The sequence below is a fragment of the Typha latifolia genome, chromosome 7 (genome assembly GCF_019914945.1).
Source record: "Typha latifolia isolate L0001 chromosome 7, TyphaL0001v2, whole genome shotgun sequence".
NCBI lineage: Eukaryota > Viridiplantae > Streptophyta > Magnoliopsida > Poales > Typhaceae > Typha > Typha latifolia.
The window spans coordinates 3,783,936-3,802,510 of record NC_133092.1 but is presented as its reverse complement, the minus strand read 5'-3'; the positions used below and the strand labels follow the sequence as shown (position 1 = coordinate 3,802,510).

General features: G+C 37.7%; 3 protein-coding genes across 3 annotated transcripts; all 3 read right to left on the bottom strand.

Moving 5' to 3' along the window:
- Positions 1-93: 93 nt before the first annotated feature.
- LOC140791806 (patellin-3-like) lies at positions 94-3,026 on the bottom strand. The gene is made up of 4 exons (XM_073142464.1): positions 1,474-3,026; positions 988-1,112; positions 745-886; positions 94-631 (listed from the first exon to the last, which is right to left on the bottom strand). The coding sequence occupies exons 1-4, from the start codon at positions 2,770-2,772 to the stop codon at positions 371-373; spliced, it is 1,827 nt and encodes a 608-aa protein (XP_072998565.1). The 5' UTR covers positions 2,773-3,026; the 3' UTR covers positions 94-370.
- Positions 3,027-7,700: 4,674 nt separating this feature from the next.
- Positions 7,701-10,698, bottom strand: LOC140791661 (uncharacterized). Its single transcript, XM_073142271.1, has 3 exons — positions 10,409-10,698; positions 9,670-9,959; positions 7,701-8,470 (listed from the first exon to the last, which is right to left on the bottom strand). Exons 1-3 carry the CDS (start codon positions 10,565-10,567, stop codon positions 7,933-7,935), a joined length of 987 nt encoding a protein of 328 aa, XP_072998372.1. The 5' UTR covers positions 10,568-10,698; the 3' UTR covers positions 7,701-7,932.
- Positions 10,699-11,575: 877 nt separating this feature from the next.
- Positions 11,576-18,246, bottom strand: LOC140792553 (transmembrane 9 superfamily member 1). The gene is made up of 12 exons (XM_073143621.1): positions 18,034-18,246; positions 16,516-16,708; positions 16,296-16,400; positions 16,111-16,128; positions 15,927-16,015; positions 15,695-15,847; positions 15,309-15,443; positions 14,986-15,152; positions 13,268-13,362; positions 12,704-13,077; positions 12,152-12,425; positions 11,576-12,064 (listed from the first exon to the last, which is right to left on the bottom strand). Exons 1-12 carry the CDS (start codon positions 18,121-18,123, stop codon positions 11,997-11,999), a joined length of 1,761 nt encoding a protein of 586 aa, XP_072999722.1. The 5' UTR covers positions 18,124-18,246; the 3' UTR covers positions 11,576-11,996.
- Positions 18,247-18,575: the final 329 nt, after the last annotated feature.

Here is an 18,575-nt window from a genome sequence, read left to right as displayed (position 1 = left end):
TGGAAGGCATCAGGAGAGCAAGGACAGACAAGGATACAGGGAGGTGGCGCATAAGAACAAGTGAGGAAGATGCTTTTTTCTAGGGAAAAAATATTGGTAAAGATGCAAAACAACATTGATAAGAGAATCCATGGAGTCCAATGTATAGCAGAATATACAGAGGGAGAAGAAAAAGAATAAACTCATGTTTAAACCCCCACATTCTCACCTCAAAAAGACCAGGTCTTGCAAACTATCTCACAAACCAACTATGTTTACTCCAACAAATATAAATTAGCCAAAAACAAACAAACCCATTAAATAACAAACACAAAAGAAAGAAATTGTGCCTTAAAGCTTGCTTTCTCTTTTTCCTCCTTTTATCTCCTCCTCAAATAGATTCAGTAGAGCTCTTAACCTTGGTTCTGTAAAGGAGCTTCTTCTTCTTGGAGGTGAGGTTGTCAACGGTGAGGACCACCTTTCCGGGCTCCCCGACCTTGAAGGTGGCCTTCACCACGGGCTCGTCGGTGGCGACCAACTTCCTTGCCTTCTGCACGATCACGGTGTACCCGTCCTCGGCGCTCGGCACAAACTCCGCGCCGTAGCTCACATCCCAACCCAAAACGCGGAGCTCCCAGACAAGAGTGGAGTTCTACCAAGATACCATCCATATCCACAAATTTATCAGTACAACCTCTAAAATGATCAAACTTAAATTGTTCCAAGGTTTCAGATGTGGGACACTAATAGCATAAGAGTACTGACCTCAGTAACAGAAACATCAATGCTTTGCTTGGATGATGGCTTAATGGTGACTTCAGTAACTGCATCAGAGGTGGTGAAATCTGGGTCATTCTCCTTGCCAAGACCTCCAAACTGAACAGGAACTTGCGCTGGTGCTATGTATCTTATTCATGAAACAAAGGAGAGAAAAGAAGATGAGCATATGAATCAAGGGTGGTCGCATGACTCTTTAAAGAGACGAATGATGAAAAGATCACTACATACTTGAAAAGGGTCTCCGCGGACTTGGATGGACCGGCGAGAACGAATTTGCTCTTGGTCCTCTGAGTCAAGAATGTGCTCATCATCCTATTAACAGCCAGGTACCACCATGGGACATTGATGAACACCTACCAAGATCCAATTAAGAAATCACCAACTGACCATCAATACAGACAACTAATTTAACTACAAAAGCAAATAAGAGTGATAAGAATACGTAAACTGAAACGGACTAAAGTTTAAAGTAGGAGCGGGACAAAGTTTAAAGTAAAGGTAACATCTAGGAGAGCTAATTGAGGTCGAGAAAGCCACGAAAAGAAAAATTATCACCCCTGAAAACAATAAAATTCCCAACCAAAAAGTTAATTGTCAGATGATAAATAATTCAACAAGGAAGAAAGCATATCATCAAGCAGCAAAATTGTCATCCATGAAAAGCCCAATTGAAACAGAACGAGGAGGAATTAATCATAAAATTATAATTGATACCTTCTTGGCGATGAACTCGGGATAATTATCCTGCAGCAGCGTAAGCGCCTGCTTTGTGACCTGCCGATGCTTGCCGAGACTTGGCGAGTTCTTGAGATCAGTCACCTGCACCATGGAGGAGACACCACCAGGGGAGAAGTCCAATTGGCTCCTAATCCCCTTCTCTAAGTACTGAATCCGCCACTTGAGAAACCTCTGCCTCTTCTCCTCATCTCCAAACGCCTTGTCATAAAGCTCCTTGTTTTGGAACTCACCGTAGACGTTGTAGCACACGGGGTGGCCTTCCTGGTCGACGCCGTGGGTGAACACCACCTTGTCCATCTCCGGGAAGCCGAGATCCTCCTCGAGGAGCGCGTCGATCCCGAATTGCTTACGCCAGATGACGGCGTTCTTGATCATGGCCATGGCGTCCTTCACCTTGAAGTCGCGGGCGCGGAGGAATTTGAGCAGAATGGTGTCGCTCCTCTCGTCGCCCACGAGTGGAATTCCCCAGATTAAGACCTCCTCCGGAGGCGGAGGTGGTGCCGTCGTCTCCGCCTCTGGTGCTGCCTCGGTTGAAGTGGAGGCGGAAACAGCGATGACGGTTTCTTCGATGGCTTCGACAGTCTTGGCGCCGTCCTCGTCGACCACGACGGCCTTCTCCTCCAAAGGCTCAGCCTTCGGAGGCTCCTCGGACTTGGGTTCCTCGGATTCCTTCTTGGGGACGACCACCTCGACCACGACGACCTTCACTTCCCCCGGAGGCGGCGGAGTAGGCGCGGATTCCTCAAAAGGCACCTCCTTGGTGGTCTTCTCGGTCTTGGGTTCTTCCGGCTCCGCCGGCTTTGTGGTCTCCTCGCTTTTGGGTTCCTCGGATTCCGCCGGTTTGGGAGCCGCCTCCTCCTTTTTGGGTTCCTCGGGCTTGGCTTCTTCCTCCGCCGGAGCAGAGGCCGGAGGAGGCGGCGGCGGCGGTGGCGGAGGGACAAACTCGTTGTTGGCGATGGCGGCGAGGACGAGCTGCTTGAGCTCGTCGAGGGCTTTCTTCTCGGGATCATCGAGGTCGGAAACAAGGTTGCTCTCCTCCTTAAACGACACGGACTGCGGTATCGCAGCGTCTTCCCCGGCGACGGCAGATTCCTCCGCCGCCACCTCCGCCTCAAGCTTCTTCTCCTCCTCAGCCGCCGCCGCCTCTTCCTTCGCGGGCTCCTCCACCGGAGTCGGAGCCGGACTCTCCGTGACCGACTTCTCTTCCGGTGGTGGCGCGACCGCCTCGGCTACGACGACCTCTTCGGACGACGTGGGCTTCGTTTCCTCGGCCATGGTGTTGAGAATTCTAAAGAGAGAAGGAATCTTGTAACAAGACTAAGAAGAAGAAGAAGAAGAAGAATAGAATTTTAGAGAGAGAACGAGAAGGGGTTAGGGTTTGGAAGCAAGAAATGGTGAGCAGAGGAAGAGAGAAAGAGAGAGAGAGAGAGAGAGAGAGAGAGAGAGAGAGAGAGAGAGAGAGGGAGTTAAAAAGGGGGGGGGAGAGAGAGAGGAGCTGGCAGGGTGGCATAGCCAGCTTCGTTTTGCTCAACGAGGGGCCCATTTGAGATAACCAGGAGATAGAGAGGAAATTTGCAAAACGAGTCTTGTAACTTTTGTTATTAATATGTCAGGAAATTTCTATTTCGATCCTTCTGTAATCTGTGTGCTTTGTTATTTTCCATTTATCCCCTTCTTTTTCCTGAATTTACCGTGGCAGAATCTCCTCTCTCTCTCAACCATACGATATTATTCTGCCACATTAAACTAAAAATGGGTCAATTACATTTAGATCCCTTAATTTATCATTCATTTTATATTAGATCGTTTTATTTTATTTTTCTCTTTTTCCCTTTTCTTTTTTAAAATAAGGGCAAATATTGTTCCTATTTTCTAGGCACCTAAAACTGATCGCTAACAAATATCACAAAAGGATATTTCAAAGATTTTGCATAGTTATAAGAATAAATATGCCATAAAAAAGGGTCTAAATATAATTATCACTAAAAACAGTGTACAACCGCAAATAATTTTAAAAAAAAATGAATGGACGTGGATCATGCAAAATTGAGACACAAAAGAGTATTAATCTTTTATTAATCCTAAAAGCTAAAAAGATAATAAATTTATTAATCCTAGTTTGCTGGACTTGGGTTAGTAAATGGACGTGGCTTCATGCTTGATACTATTAAATAATATTTCACTTACTTAGGGATGGTGGAATAATAATGCTTGTCATGTTATATTGGAGCTATTCGAGCTGATAACTTTGCAAGAGTGGAATAGATAGATGGGTGGGGTAGGATAAAGTTGGCATTGGACCCAATTAAACACGGGGCTGTCAAAATAATCAAGCCGATAATGCTCGATCAAGCTCCGCTCAAAAATAGGTTGAGCCGAGCTTGATCGTTAAAACTAGGCTCGAAATTAAATTCGAGCCAAGCTTAATCCTGAGCCAGCTCGATCGAGTCGGCTCGATAAGACTTGAATATATATATATATTAGTAATATTAAACTAATATGAATCATCAGATCAAAACTCTTTCACCCATTCAAAATTTCAGCCATTATTTTCTGACATAATTATCTTTATTGTTTGTAATTTATATTTTGGTTGCTTATAGTTTTTTGACACAATTATCTTTATAACTTGTAATTTATATTTTGATTAATTATAGTTTTCTAACCCATATTGCTTGTAATTTATATTTTGGTAATATTTATATCTTTATAGTTGAATTATGTTTTATTTCAAGCTTAATTCAAGCCTAAGTTAATTCAAGCTTGCTCAGGCTCAAAAATAGTTTGAAATTAATAAGGCTTGAAATTGCTAATTGAGCGTCTCATTTAAGCTCATTTAAGCTCGAAATTAGCTCGAATTGAAATTATTTTAATTCAAGCTTGATCACAAAGACAAGTTCAAAATTAATTTCAATCCAAGCTTGATTAGAGCCAGGCTCGATCAAGCGGCTCATTTACACCCCTAATTAAACACCATAATTCCAATAATTTATTTGACTTTGTTCTTATCAAATTTGGATGCATGTTGGGTTGAAATGGGATTGGATTGGATTTGGTTTAACAAATTTTGGACATTACTTTTATGGAATTGGATAAAAAGATCCAATTTGGTGATCTGATTCTTTACTAGATAATTAGAGCATTAAAGATGCAATCCTTGAATTCCTCCAGATGAAAGCTCTACAGGGAAATGACTAAATTTGGCTCCCTAATCTAATATATATATATAACTTTGGAATAGCTGTAGGAGTCCTCTTCCCTATTTCATTTCCCAAATTATAGCAGTATTTTATGGTAAATATTATTATTTTTTATTTACCAAGAGTCCTATGAGCTAGCAATTTCTTAAATATTTAACAAATATTACATATATGTCAACCCTAATGTATTAATAAGTTTGTAAAACTCGACCATTGAGCAATAAATATTGTTAAAATTTTGTCATGCATATGCATAGGCTCTAGTTTATCGCTATAAAATTAAGAGATTATTACAGCTTAATTTCTTATACTATTGTCCAGTTTATTGTAGCATTTTTACTCCTCAACATTTTCTATACTTTACGTAAAATATATTATTTGATCGTTTAATCCTCAATTTCTCTCTAATTTTATTTAACTAAGAATAAAATGATTATCAATGTTTTTAAAATTAGTCACGCGATTTTTTTAGCTAAAAAAATTCAAATGGATAATCAATGGAAGAGACATTTAAGAGGTTTTTTATATAGTTTAGGGTATCTAAGTGTCACTAAAAATGACAGAATTTATGTGAAATTGACACTAATCTATGGGAGGTAGACATACTTATCTCTAAAATTAGTGGCTCTCTATAGCGAGTAGGATAAATAATTAGAATGATAGTTCTATTAAAAATATGTTTGGCTAAGTGATTGACTTAAGTAAAATGACTATATTATCTCAAGAAAAGGAGTCAAAGTAAAAAAGTGAAACTATTTTAAGGAAGTCATTTTTTTTACAACCAAACATCGAAAGTAGAGAATTTTTTTTTTTTTCAGAATCACTATTTTTTTTTTTAACTTTCTAGTAATCAAACACTCTTTAAAGAATAGAAATAAAGTTTCTAGTGAACTAAGAAATATATTTTTACTGCACTTGTTTATTTTAACCTCTCTGACTCAAGTTTTGGATAGCTCCATTTCATCCTTGCTGAGGTGAATAATCACAGATACCATAGCCAAAATGTATCAGAATGAAGAAGTCTACTGAAGAGAGATGGAAATGTAATGCCAAACTCATGTCTTAATCATAGAAAGGCCAACCAGGTTTGGCAACTCAGGATTAAAGAGATGGGTCCAAAAATTACATGTCATGTTCCCTATCCTAGTAATAATTCATTGAGGCATGCCACTCCTGAGATGCCATGTGCTGAATATTTTTGATTCTCCTGCTACACTCTTTTCTGTTTGTATGTTTTTTTATGTCTGAATTGTGCTTCATATGAGCTTCTTCTGAAAAAAAAAAAAAAAGAATTTTTCTTAGCATGCAAGATTTTCTTCTTCTATACACTTTGTCTGAAAAGGACTTTTTTTTTTGTTGTAAAAGAAGCTAAACATGATAAATATCTATGGTGAATTAGTTATCGTTTACTCCTACGTGGTTTGGTTCGATTTTAACTTATCTTCGTATATTATTACTCCTATGTGGTGCAAATCAAGTTTTAATTCCTTAGTCAACCGGTAACGAGGATGTGAAAGAACATAATTATCCTCATAGAAATTAAATACTGTCTAATTTGATGTTGATGATAAGAATAATTTTGGTTATTTAGCAACTTGATTATAGCAAAAAGAAATGTTAGTGTTACTTATTGTAGGAGTAGTTTTGTCTCTGATATTTGTAAATTGGTGTAGACCACAAAAGGTGCTAAGTATTTAAATTTGAAATACAGGGGGGTGTAAGATATAATCAGGCCAAAGCACAAGGATAAAATGTAATTTGCCTAAATATCTATCATGCTTCTCAAATTGGTGGCCATTCTGTTCAATACTTGTTCAACAAACCTTATAAACTACCACTAAAGGTACAAAGGAATATCTAGGTTGTTGCATGACTTGATAGCAAAAAATAAATCCAATTCAAAAGTTTACAATGTAATGTGCAACTTGGCCATCCATCTAAATTAAACATAATCCTGACCAAATCCATGTTTACTTTTATAAGTTCTCTCTTCTCAAACTTAGGTTAGCTAAGAATAATGTTTGGTGGTGCATAGCTCACCATTCCAGCATAGTTTATATCTCCATTGGTAAAGTTGTTAGGAACAATGATTGAGTGTTGCCATGAAACATTTAGGATTTAAATTAACAATGAAACTGACAATAATGGAAGCTAGCATTTGGAAGGTATTCCCAGCTGTCCCAAGTTGGATTTGTATTGGAATCCAGCACACTGAGTTGATATTAAAATTATCCAATATTATAAAAATAAACCACATGCAAATATTAATCAAGATAACTACACCAACCTTAATCATAAAAAGTTAAAATGACAACAGATGATGGAAAGGAACATCCAAGTTCACAAGACATTTACTTCAGGACAACAGATGCCTCTCCACAAAGCCATCTCATTTTTGGAACCTCTAACAGGGCCCATAAAATTTTGTAGGACCTGGCTCCAACTTTATTATCCTACCACATATGGTACAAATCTATATAAGTATATGATTCATTGCAGCTAAGATGTTCCCCCATTTTGTTTGTTATTATGGGTTTGGTGATGGTTGCAGAGCTGGCAGGGGCCAATGTCTCATTGGATTTCATCAAGGTTCAATGAGGAAGAATAAATTTATGAAGATATTTGATATTAGACTGGCTAGAAAGAACCTTCTAAGGATCAACAAGAGTGGGTGTCAAAATTAACCACATTCCCTTCAAGGCTGGAGGACAGAATCAAGAACATTGGACTAGTGCCAAGTAGATATTGAGGAATTTTTTTCTCTTTTGAATCAGAAGGGTTCTTCTTCTGCTTCTGAAATAGCAAAGAAATTATAGTAAAACAGATCATGTCTGCATATAGGGCAGCTTGTAGAATTAAGTAATGGTGACAGTCGTAGTGGAAGCTCTTTCTTTTCTGTTGACAGCCAAACATCAAGGGCAGGTTTTTCATCCATTGCCACCAACCTAACAGCATGTGATAAAAAAAATCAAAAAACAGGTGGAAGAATATTCATCTATGCTGTTCTTTTCAAGGAAAGCAAGTTTATATCATAGTTTTTTGTAAATTTCCAAATGGTTGGGTGCATATGATACAATAATCAACTGAGCATCCGCTTCCTTAGAATGCAACAATCCCGCTACCGACTCAGCTTCCTATACAGGGATCAGAAAAGCTAAAAGAAGCGACAATCTGATGCAATTACAACTGAGTAGCTTCATCTGAAAGCATGAAAAGAGAAAGAATACTTAATTCCCTAAAATACATGCTCATCATTTACAAGTAACGTGTCATGCAGCCAATTTCTCACGATGGTAAAGGCATCCTCTGCATCTTCATCTTCTTCCTGAGATTCTGGTCGATGAATGAAGCCATGCCCTCTTCCCTGATAGATGACAACCCTTGAACCTTTAATGTTCTTCTCCATTTCTTGTAATATACTGACAGGGCAAAGTGGGTCATTATCCCCAGAAATGAACAAAACAGGGACTCTAATCCTATTCCCTATTGAAGGGTCCATTCTCGTCCCATAGAAGCAGATTCCAGTGCCAAAATATGTCTGGTCATCATGAGCCAGTGTCTCTATTAGATGTCTGCCACCAAAACAGAATCCGATGATGCTGAGCTTCTTTGATATTTTGGCTGCTGCAAATTCATCCATCAACCACTTAGCCGACATGTGAATGTCTTTGGCCACCCTTTCTGTGTTCTGCCTCGTAAGCCAATGATCAAACTCATCTCTAGGTTGGCCTTTCTTCCAAGGATTTCCATGAAACAAGTCAGGCACCAGAACACTGCAAATATAACAACCAGAATACTGAACTGTGGAACATTGCATCCACACATACAATAATTTACAATGATATATTGAGAAGCTAAAAATAGGATTCATCATATTTACTTATCCTTCTAACTCATTGCAAAACATCCAAATGAATATGGCTGGTAGGTAGATTGGGAAAATATATGAGAAAGGTACTGTATGAGAACAAAAAAAATCCTGCAAGGGAACCTTCATAAACTTCCCCTCCCTCAAAAGGGAAAAAGGAATCCAAGCAAAACTAAGCCTCAAACCTTCAGTTAAGCATACAAACTTTCATAGAATGATCAGCAAAAAATTGATATCATAAGAACAAGTATACAATGTGTCCTTGTGAAGAGATAGTACATTAATTAAATAATTTTCAATAGAATTACAGTCGTACTTAACCTGCCTTCTTTACTGAATGATTTTCCTTTGGCATGAACTAATTATGTCATGTGGACACTCACTCTCGGTTCTAGTGGTTTTTGAGTGATGCCACTTCCGGCTAACATGATAAAGCATGATAGTCCCTAACAATTTGTAGATTGATTCTGCTTACATTAGTAAAAGTGTCATAACAATTAGCTCCTTTTGGAGTGTCATGCAACTGATCACTTCCTACGTACACCTAGTTGAACATCAGCAAAAGCAGTCCAAATATGACTAACGTGTACTACAAGTATGGCAACTTGTTACTCATAAGTAGAAAAGACAGCTTTATTTGATTGCTTCTGCCACACAATGATGAAACAGCCAAAAAGAAGCATTTTGGCATCTTCCTCCTTAGTTTACCCTCACAGTTCAATTGCTTCAGTAACTAAAAGGTATGAACTGTTTGGTCATCTTAATCAGTAACAGAAACAGCATTTGTCTAATTTGCAAGTATTATTTGTTCTAATTGCATCTATCATTTATATATGTATCAATAACTAAAAACTTATTTATATATCTACTTAGAGGAACACTTATGTATAGTCAGTATCTCTAAACTCTTTGTTAGAGAGTTTGCACCTTCAGGGCGTTCTTCTCTCTAGATATGACAACATCAGGAAAAGGATCAACTGATGATAAAGAGGCCTAAACTTAAGCTTCTACAGTAACATGCCAATATATTAAGAGATTGAGATGAAAATAAACAAGAAACAGTTAATGCAAAATTGCAAATGAATGAGGAATTGGAAAACACACTTGTAACCATTGCAAGCAACTCGATATGCAAAATCTCGCGTGGATGAATCTTCAAAACCAAAAATATCAGACAAAAGCAGCACGCCAGTCCCATTGTTGTTCTTGACTGCCTTCAGAAGGTAGGCGTGGATGCTGTCCTCACCCTCCCCTATCATTAGATCTACTCCATTGACTAGCTCACAAGCTTCGTCATCTACACCATCCACTAATTTCACTTGACTGCAAATTAATTTGCCAATTGGTTTCAGCCTTGGCCATCGCTGTCGGCGATGATACGAGTCGCATATCCGCTGGACCGAAACTGAAATTGTTACAGTCAGAAGATGAATAGTCTTTATCCTAGTATACCACATATTACATCCTACTCTGACACGAAAAAGGGAAAAGGGAAAAAGGAAAAAGGAAAAAAATTTGGTTCAGGAAAGCAATTTTAGAAGTCAAAAGACACATCATAAACACATCTATATTCTCCCGATAAGCAATTCACAAGCATAAACAAACTTGGCGAGCACATTATCGGAAACAATATACGTTCTAAAGTTTGCTTCTTTCTACACGAGAAGATCGAGATTACAGCATATTTGCCAAGAACGACCCGCTTATACATGTCTACGCACTACTTTTCGATCAAAATCTGGAACTCGCCAATAATCAAGAAGAGCGCTTGGGACAAAGAACCAATCGCAATAAGAATGAACAAGAAAAAACCCAAATAATCCATGAGAAATTTTTTGCTTACAGAGGAGGATAAGTCATAAGGTCGGGCATTAAAGCGTCGCCGGGGATTGGTCGGGCGGCGAGAGAAGGGGAGGAGAGCGGTGGCGGTGGCCATCGGTGGAGGTGGAGAAGTGGCGGCGCGAGGATTTGTGGGAGGGAGGAGAGAGTGGGAGAAGGCCATCTCGGGAGTCGCCAAATCTAAGCCTCCAGTTTACTTGGATATTTGGGAGGGAGAAGAGAATAATATCCAAAAAGATCTGTTCGTGGATTCTGATCACTCGCGTTTCACGACACAAGGAGGGAGGTGATGTCAGTGTCACTAGGAGACTCCGCATTATTATATATTTTCGTATAGAACTTCTTATTTTTCTGAGTTTTTGACTATTTTCAATGTGTTACTAATTCTTCTTATTCATCTAATTTACTTCAAAACTTAAATATGAAAGTAGCTATATTTCATTGTTTTGAGCGATTTTTCTCATCTAAGACATACAATATTCTATGCAAAAAAATTTAAAATTTTTGTACTTAGAAGTAATTGTCCTGGTTAATAGTTCTGTTGAGATGGCAAAACACACATAAATTTCGTTTTTAAGTTTTTAAGTATATATAATGCATAAAAATAGTTTAAGAGGGCTAGTGGGGTTAAAAACCTTATTGTTCTTAGTTATGTAAAACCTTTCACATGCGAGGCTATCACATGATCAATTTTAAACTCTTTATTTTAAAGAAAGAAAGAAAAAGAAAAGAAAAGAAAAAAAAAAGAGAGAGGAGTTTAAAGGTTGGATACTCGTTTAATGTTTTTGTTGTCCCCTTAAACAGTATTTTGAAAGCTAGGTATGCGAATTTGCAAGTCGTAGAGCTCGGAGCACAAAATCATTATAATGTGGAGCTTGAATTCATCACAATAATATCCCACATGGAACATATAGTAGTATAATTAATATATGGGAATATTATGAGTACTGCCAGGACCAAAATTGCAATTATGCCTCATAAAAACCTTCCCCACAATGAAGAATCTCATCATTTTTTTTCTTCCTTTTTAGCAATGGTAAGAGTCATTTAATACCCCTAAGAGGGACTTAAATATATAGCAGGTCATTAATTCATATAACAGCAATCACAATACAAGGTTGCTGCTCTATAATTATATTCCTACCACAGTAGAAAAGCAATCCATAAATAGTTTACAAGAAAGAAAGGAGCATATTTCAAAAATGGAAGTTAATAATAAGTCTCGCCGACAACTAAATTATTGATACAATTGTATCCTTTCATCAAGGGCAACCAGACTTGGAAGTCTAGAGTCGCCCCAAAATAAAAGCAAAAGACCAAACAGGACTAGAATGAGATTTCTACTGTATAACACTACTCCACTAAAAAGTGTATGAAATAGTTTTCACCTATAGCTGTAAATCAATGGAGACAGACAGGAGCAGAAATCAGATGGAAGCAACTGTATAACTCGGACACAGAATAGTAGATTGGACCCCTTCATTGAAACCCCAAAAAGCCCCCGTTTGTCTCAATCACCGGTCCGAAATTTTACCCAGATGAAGCTGCATCCACAATGATTTATCATTTATCTAGGGTGCCATCTCTTGTGATTAATCACATTTGATGTTTCTGTAGATCCTTCTCACAAAGAGTGTGGAACCAAGATAACCGACAGCACCTGAAAATTTCGAAAAATGAACGGTGAAGAGAAAGTAGAAAAAGAAGGAAGATCATGGTATGCATAATAAGAGTATAAAAGACATACCACAAAGGATGCCTAGTCCCAGACAAAACATCAGAGTGTAGCCAAAATAGAAGCTAGTCTGGAAGAAGCCTGACATCTTTGTCTTCACATAGTAGTAATACACAGAATAAAGGTAAACATAGATAGCAGTTGAAGCAGCAGAGAAGAATGAAGTCCATTGCCACTGGTAGTTCTCAGCATTAAGCAAGAAATATGTGCCGACTATCGTGACACAGATGGTGACAATAATAAGGATTAGGAAAACCAGTAACATAAAACCGTAGACATAGTAAACCTGCAGAGGAGGAACACCGAAAAGACTATTAGATTATGTTTTCTATTTGTCAGATGCACACCAAACAATCTAAATTTAGTATCACAAGTTTATAGGAAGAATGAACAATCAAACTTGCAAGCTAAATAAAAGCACAGCTTAAGCTAAGAGAATAAATATTCAATATCAAGAAAAGGAACATACATGATAACAGCAAAGCAAAGAGAAATCATTTAATCAAGCAACTTTAGACATCAGACTTAGTAATCAAACTCCACACAACTTATATTACAGTTTACCTTATAATTCCAGAAGGAGGTGAAGACAAAGTACATCTCAATGAATATGCTACCAAAGGGAAGAAGACCTCCCATCAATGAGATAACAGATGGTGTAAGATACCACTTCTTTTCAGGGATAGGGCGAGGAATGGTCTTTACGCGGCATGGGTTATTCGGAGCACCACTCCAGTTTCGACCCACAGTTGTACCAAGAAGTGCTAGAGGAAATGAGATAAAAGCCCAAATTATGAGAACAACTAGCATTGTCCCGAATGGAATGGCTGCTAGTGACCCATAGAATATAGCCACTGTGTTAAGTATGAAGCCGATTCCAAAGCACATAAAAGGGAAAAATGATGCCGTCAGAATCATCGATTTTATCCAGTTTTTACCTGTCAAGATGATAAAATATCATTTAGTGACCAAGCAGAACAATATAAATTGCACTTTGTTGTGTTATTTCAACTTCTCCCTCAATCTTCTCCATTGTCTAGATGGATAAAATGAATTATGAACTTCAAAAGTCGCTGCACACTGTACTGCTGAAACTAGAAGAAAATACATGCTTGAAGAAATCCATACCGCCATTCCGCGAGTAAAGTCCACCACTGACATAGCCCGAAATGAATGAAGTAAGAGCATAGCACACTATGAAAGTTGTCACAATAGCTCCTCGCCTGTGCATGTATACAGATGGTAAGTAATTTGGCAGAAACACCAATATAGTAATTCATACATTTCTGCAGGTGCAAAATGTTACCATCTCAAATGTAAAACATGTCAGTTAAAAATAAATCTACTAAGGTTTGCTGCAAATTAGTACATAAGATAGGTTAGACACCAGCTGTTTTTGTTGATAGGACTTCACAGGGCACAGTATTCAACACCCTATTCCAAAATAGAGTCCGCATGCCTTAAAGCATTATCCATCAAAATGTTACTAAAATCTAAAATCAATTTGAATTTCAGAAGGAAAGATAAGCCTGTCCGTGAGATGAGGCCTGAATTTCCTAATAAGCAAGGTTAATCATATGAGGACTGTGTTCAAGATTAAGCTTCACTTGACTCTTTTACTTAATTGAATCTTAGATATTAAGACAAGCCCCTAAATCAAATTTTGCAATCGTCCTCCCTCATTTAGATTATTCCCATGCCTACAGGGTTTCTATGAGGGTTGACTCTTGGATGTCATGAATTTAAACTGCAATTGATTACTCTACCAGGTCCAACTAGCTATAAAGGTTTTATGGCAACTCCGGTTCATTGAATGATTTAGTTGTGGCCAAGAAATTTGGCGCTAATTTCTAGAGGGCTGATATCCAGTTGACACTATCAGTTATTCTGCATTTTGTTCCTTGTAAACTCATGTAACAGAAAAATGACAGAAATAAATGTTAATGCCCATCAAAAGTTCCCAAAGAGAGATGCAGATTTAGAACGGGCATTCCTTTGTCGCTTTCAATTGTGTAAGCAAAGAAAGCAGATTTACCCACTTAAGTTCAGCATCACACTACCACCACCATATACACTCTAAAAGGCTCTGTAGAAACAAGAATAAATTCTAACAAGCCTGAAAATGGAAAAGAGGAACAACTGCAAGAAAAGCAATGGCAGCGCTTGTCATACTTCAAAAAAGCAATACAATTCAAATCAACTAAATTTAAATTCTGTCTCCATATGGCTTCTGTAATCCCTAATATGGACATAAGAGACACGAAACCTTGAATATTCCTCAAAGGAACTAAACTTTCAAGTCAGGATCCATGGATGTTCAGTTTTCAGACCTGTTTCTCAAATCACCTTCTACAAGTATCTCTATAGCCATTGGATCTTCATGGCCAGTTCTGATAAAAAAAATGCTGCCACAGCATCCTTTAGACACTCAATATCCAGCAATCACTAGACTAATATATACTTTTTTTTTCACCTTTAGTTAAAATCAGACGAAAATCAGAAAAGGTATGATACAATGAGCAGCATACCTCCTGTCATACTACACTAGGAATAAATTAAGATAATGTTGACTGCAAATCATGTAAAGAGAAAACTAACCCAATGCTACCCATATTACCATTGTGCTTCTCTTTCTTCCTGACCATGAACCAATTATAGAAACACAAATGTAGCAATACAAAATTCAAGAAGCATGATATTTTTCTGTTGTTAGACTACAGATTCATATCGACAAACTGAAATTATGGTATGAAACATAATCTAGTTTGAAATGAAGAATCAACAAAAAGAGAGAAATATCCAATGACAGTACATAAGTATACATAAAGTTGACTAAAAGAACATACCCAACGTAAAGCATCCCAACAATTGCCAGCAAAATTACTAAGAGAATAAGCATTGCTAGCTGAGCACCTGTACCAACAAGAGCAGAAAGAAGAACTAAATTTCGAGGAGGGCGAAAGACATCACCATGAACAAGCTTCCACCCAGATTCTTCATTCACATCTCTTTCCTGGTAGAAATGTGAAAGTATGAGTTTACAAGTTCAAACATAAAAAATGTCTATCTTTAGGAATCCTAAGAACAATATAAGTATATAATTAATATCAGGAAATCATCAAAGATGCCTATAAAAGAAGTGTTAGTTAATAAAGGACTAAGTAGTCACCAGTGTCTCCAGATCATCATCTTCACGAGCATATTTTGCATAGTCATTTCTAAGAGTTCGCATCAAAATCATTGATACGAGGCCCGTGAGGAAGATAACCATCATAAAGGAATTGAATATGGAAAACCAATGGATCTGCAAAAATCAAAGACATGTGGCATCTAAAGTAAGTTGCAAGGTTCTTCCATATAGAGATAATGCAATTGAAAAATATAGCAACAAGAACAACTAATATATGGTAAAAAGGACTCAAACAGTAAAAAGTTGTCGAGGATAGTTACTTGTAACAATTGCAAACATAACAAACAAAAATATAAATTCAAACTCTAAAGACTGTTGGTCTCATTAATCGGCTAATATCTTGACAGTTGAGACAGAAAAAATACCTGGTGCTCAAAGAAAGGATAATCCAAGTAAACATCAAAACGTCGTGCAAATGTTACATCTGTCTCTATCCATTTTATTGAGTATGTCATGTCCAATCTTTTTCCAACTTCCAAGAGCTTAGGAGATTCTTGTGTGAGATTGACATGGATAATCTACAACAAGAACGAAGAAACATTGAAAAGTGATACCCTCAAAACTTCATTAGCCTGAGTTCCAGAAAATGCTTCATACCTGCTCCCCGTTGTACTTAACAATAATCTTTTTGTGAGTAAATAGATAGTGCTTATTTTCATTATTCTTATCAGTCTCCCCAACGAAGCCTGAAACAGATTGACATAAGCCGAGTTATAAGGTGTTCCTTAAATAAGCTGAAAGGAGGGGGATTATTTGATAGAAATATTCCACAATTACGTACCCCATAATGGCAAACCATCTAATCATTGTGTTGTCAAGGAAGAGAGAAAGAAAATAAGTCAGAGTTAGTAATTAACCAAGAGAAAATGATAGTCAAACCTCAAAAAACAAAAGAATGAACCAATAATAATTAGTCATTGTAAAATCCTAGAAGGGTAATAAATGTATAGAGACAAAAAAAAGTACCAATGAAGAATTCAAACCAATATGAGCTCTCTATTGCATCCTTGAATTGCTTCACCTTTGCAGCATCAAGTTCAAGAGCACAAATGGAGTCCTTGTCAACGTTTCCTGTGTGAACAGGACATATTTACAAATTATTATGAACTTGACTAATAAGGACCCATGAGATGTTGCCACACTCTGAGAAGTAAGTGAGCAAAATATAACTCTAAGAACTACGTACTTTGGAACTTTATGCCAATCTGGCTGTCAATGAGTTCATTACCACCCAGAACCTCACCAAGACCACCCCACTTATGGATTTGGTTCCCAGATGGCTGGCAAAATGGAAGGCTGTAATAATTATAAGTCTCTTGGGGATTATTATATGGGCCAACCTTGTTCACCCAGAGAGTAACAGGATCCTCGGCTTGGTACTGCACATGAAATCCAGTTGGATGGTTAGAACAGTGTCCATCTCATTAAAGATATTAGTCTTATTAGAAGTAAAGGAAGTGAAAAAGAGATTAAACCCAATAAACTGCAAGAGACCCTCATTGTATCTATCCTCCAAGGCACAAAAAATAACAGTAGCACCAGGTAACTGCTGGGAGAGCAAACAGCTAACTAGTTAAGACTGCTACTGAGTACTGACACTAATGTCAGGGCATAGCTGTTATTACAACTGATTGGAATTCAAAAAATTTTAAATGGATAGAAGAGAATAATTTGACAGAAGATTATCTAATAAGCACAAAAATTAAGAGAGAAAAAGAAAAGATGCCAAGGAAAGACATAGTTCATGGAAGTATTTGGAACTCATAATCTTTGTAAGGCCAAGCCTGATTTTATTCAACAGAGAATCACAGAGGCACTCTAACTAAACGTAATATAGTCTAAACTGATGAAGCAGTCAGAACTTAGACGTACACGGATTGGCTGCTCCAACAATGCACAGGTGCAACTGAATCCCATGAAATTTTAAAATATATTGTTCAATGCATGGTTTTAGTCTAACATTGTGCAGTGTGCTTTTGGAATATGAATATGGGATTCTTATAAGTGAACAGGAATCTACACCACTATATGGACTTGGGCCTCGCAGAAGGAAAAGGACATAAAGGGACTCCACCAGGGATTCTGAAACGACATTCATATACTTTATACAGAAAAACTCTGGGTGGACAGAGAGAAATTCTTTAGCAATCCTCTTGAGGACTTCTTCCGGCATGTTAGCACTTAGGGTTAGAATTATCTCGGATAGTCTAAAATGCTACATTTTCCGAGCATCATTTTACCGAAGTCTTCAACTTTTCCTTCTACATAAGCTCTCGTCTTTACTCTTATCTATCTACTGCTCTAACCTAATTTCAGCTGAAACCCAACCTTGTCCCTTCCATCTCCTTCCAACACCCGAATCTTTCAATTCGAATTCAACCCAACGTCAAATCTAACAGAAATCAACTAGTCTTTACCACTCTTCCGTTCGTACATCAATGAAAAAAAAAAAACACGAGCATGTAAATTCAACTCCCAGCAAAATTCAAATCTCCATATAAATTGCTATCACCAAACTCGAAAATGTCCAAAACTTCACATAAGAAAAACCAAGATCCGATTCGTTAGAAGAAGCAAAATCACGAACGGATCCAGATCTAGCAGTTCGCAGAGATCCGTGGAGCTAAACACAAGATCGGGAGCTAACCGCGACAAATTTAGGAGAAATCTAGAGAAAGGAACCGACAGGAAGACCCCCCCTCACCTTGTGGTCGGACTCAGAGGCGAAGACGGCGGCGAAGAGGAGGAGGAGGACGAAAAGAGGGATGCATCCGACGGTGGAGATCGCCGCCATGGTCGGATCTGGGAGACCGGAACACGGTTACGCTTTTGGATTCGCCCCCTTTGGTTTGGAATTTGGATCTCTCTCGAGTCGCGGAGTTGTAGAGAGCATGGATTTGTTATTTGGCCACTACTGGCGGTAAATTTACGAGAATAGCTATAGCCATAATTATAGCCGGTTTTATTTTTAAAGTTAAAACTAGCCCACGGTTTGCACTCCAGTTTTCTCACAATTTTACGCACAAAAAACTTTCTATTTTTATAATAGTAAAAATAGATCCTTATGAGTACTTGTTATCTAAATTATTTATATTTCATTATGAAAAAAATAAGCCTTCAGTATAAAAGGAATATGAATAATATTTTATTACATGTAACTTTTAAAATTTTATTTAATAATAATTTAAAACTATTATTTTATCCATAAATTACATAACACATAATTAGTATTACTACTTTCCATCC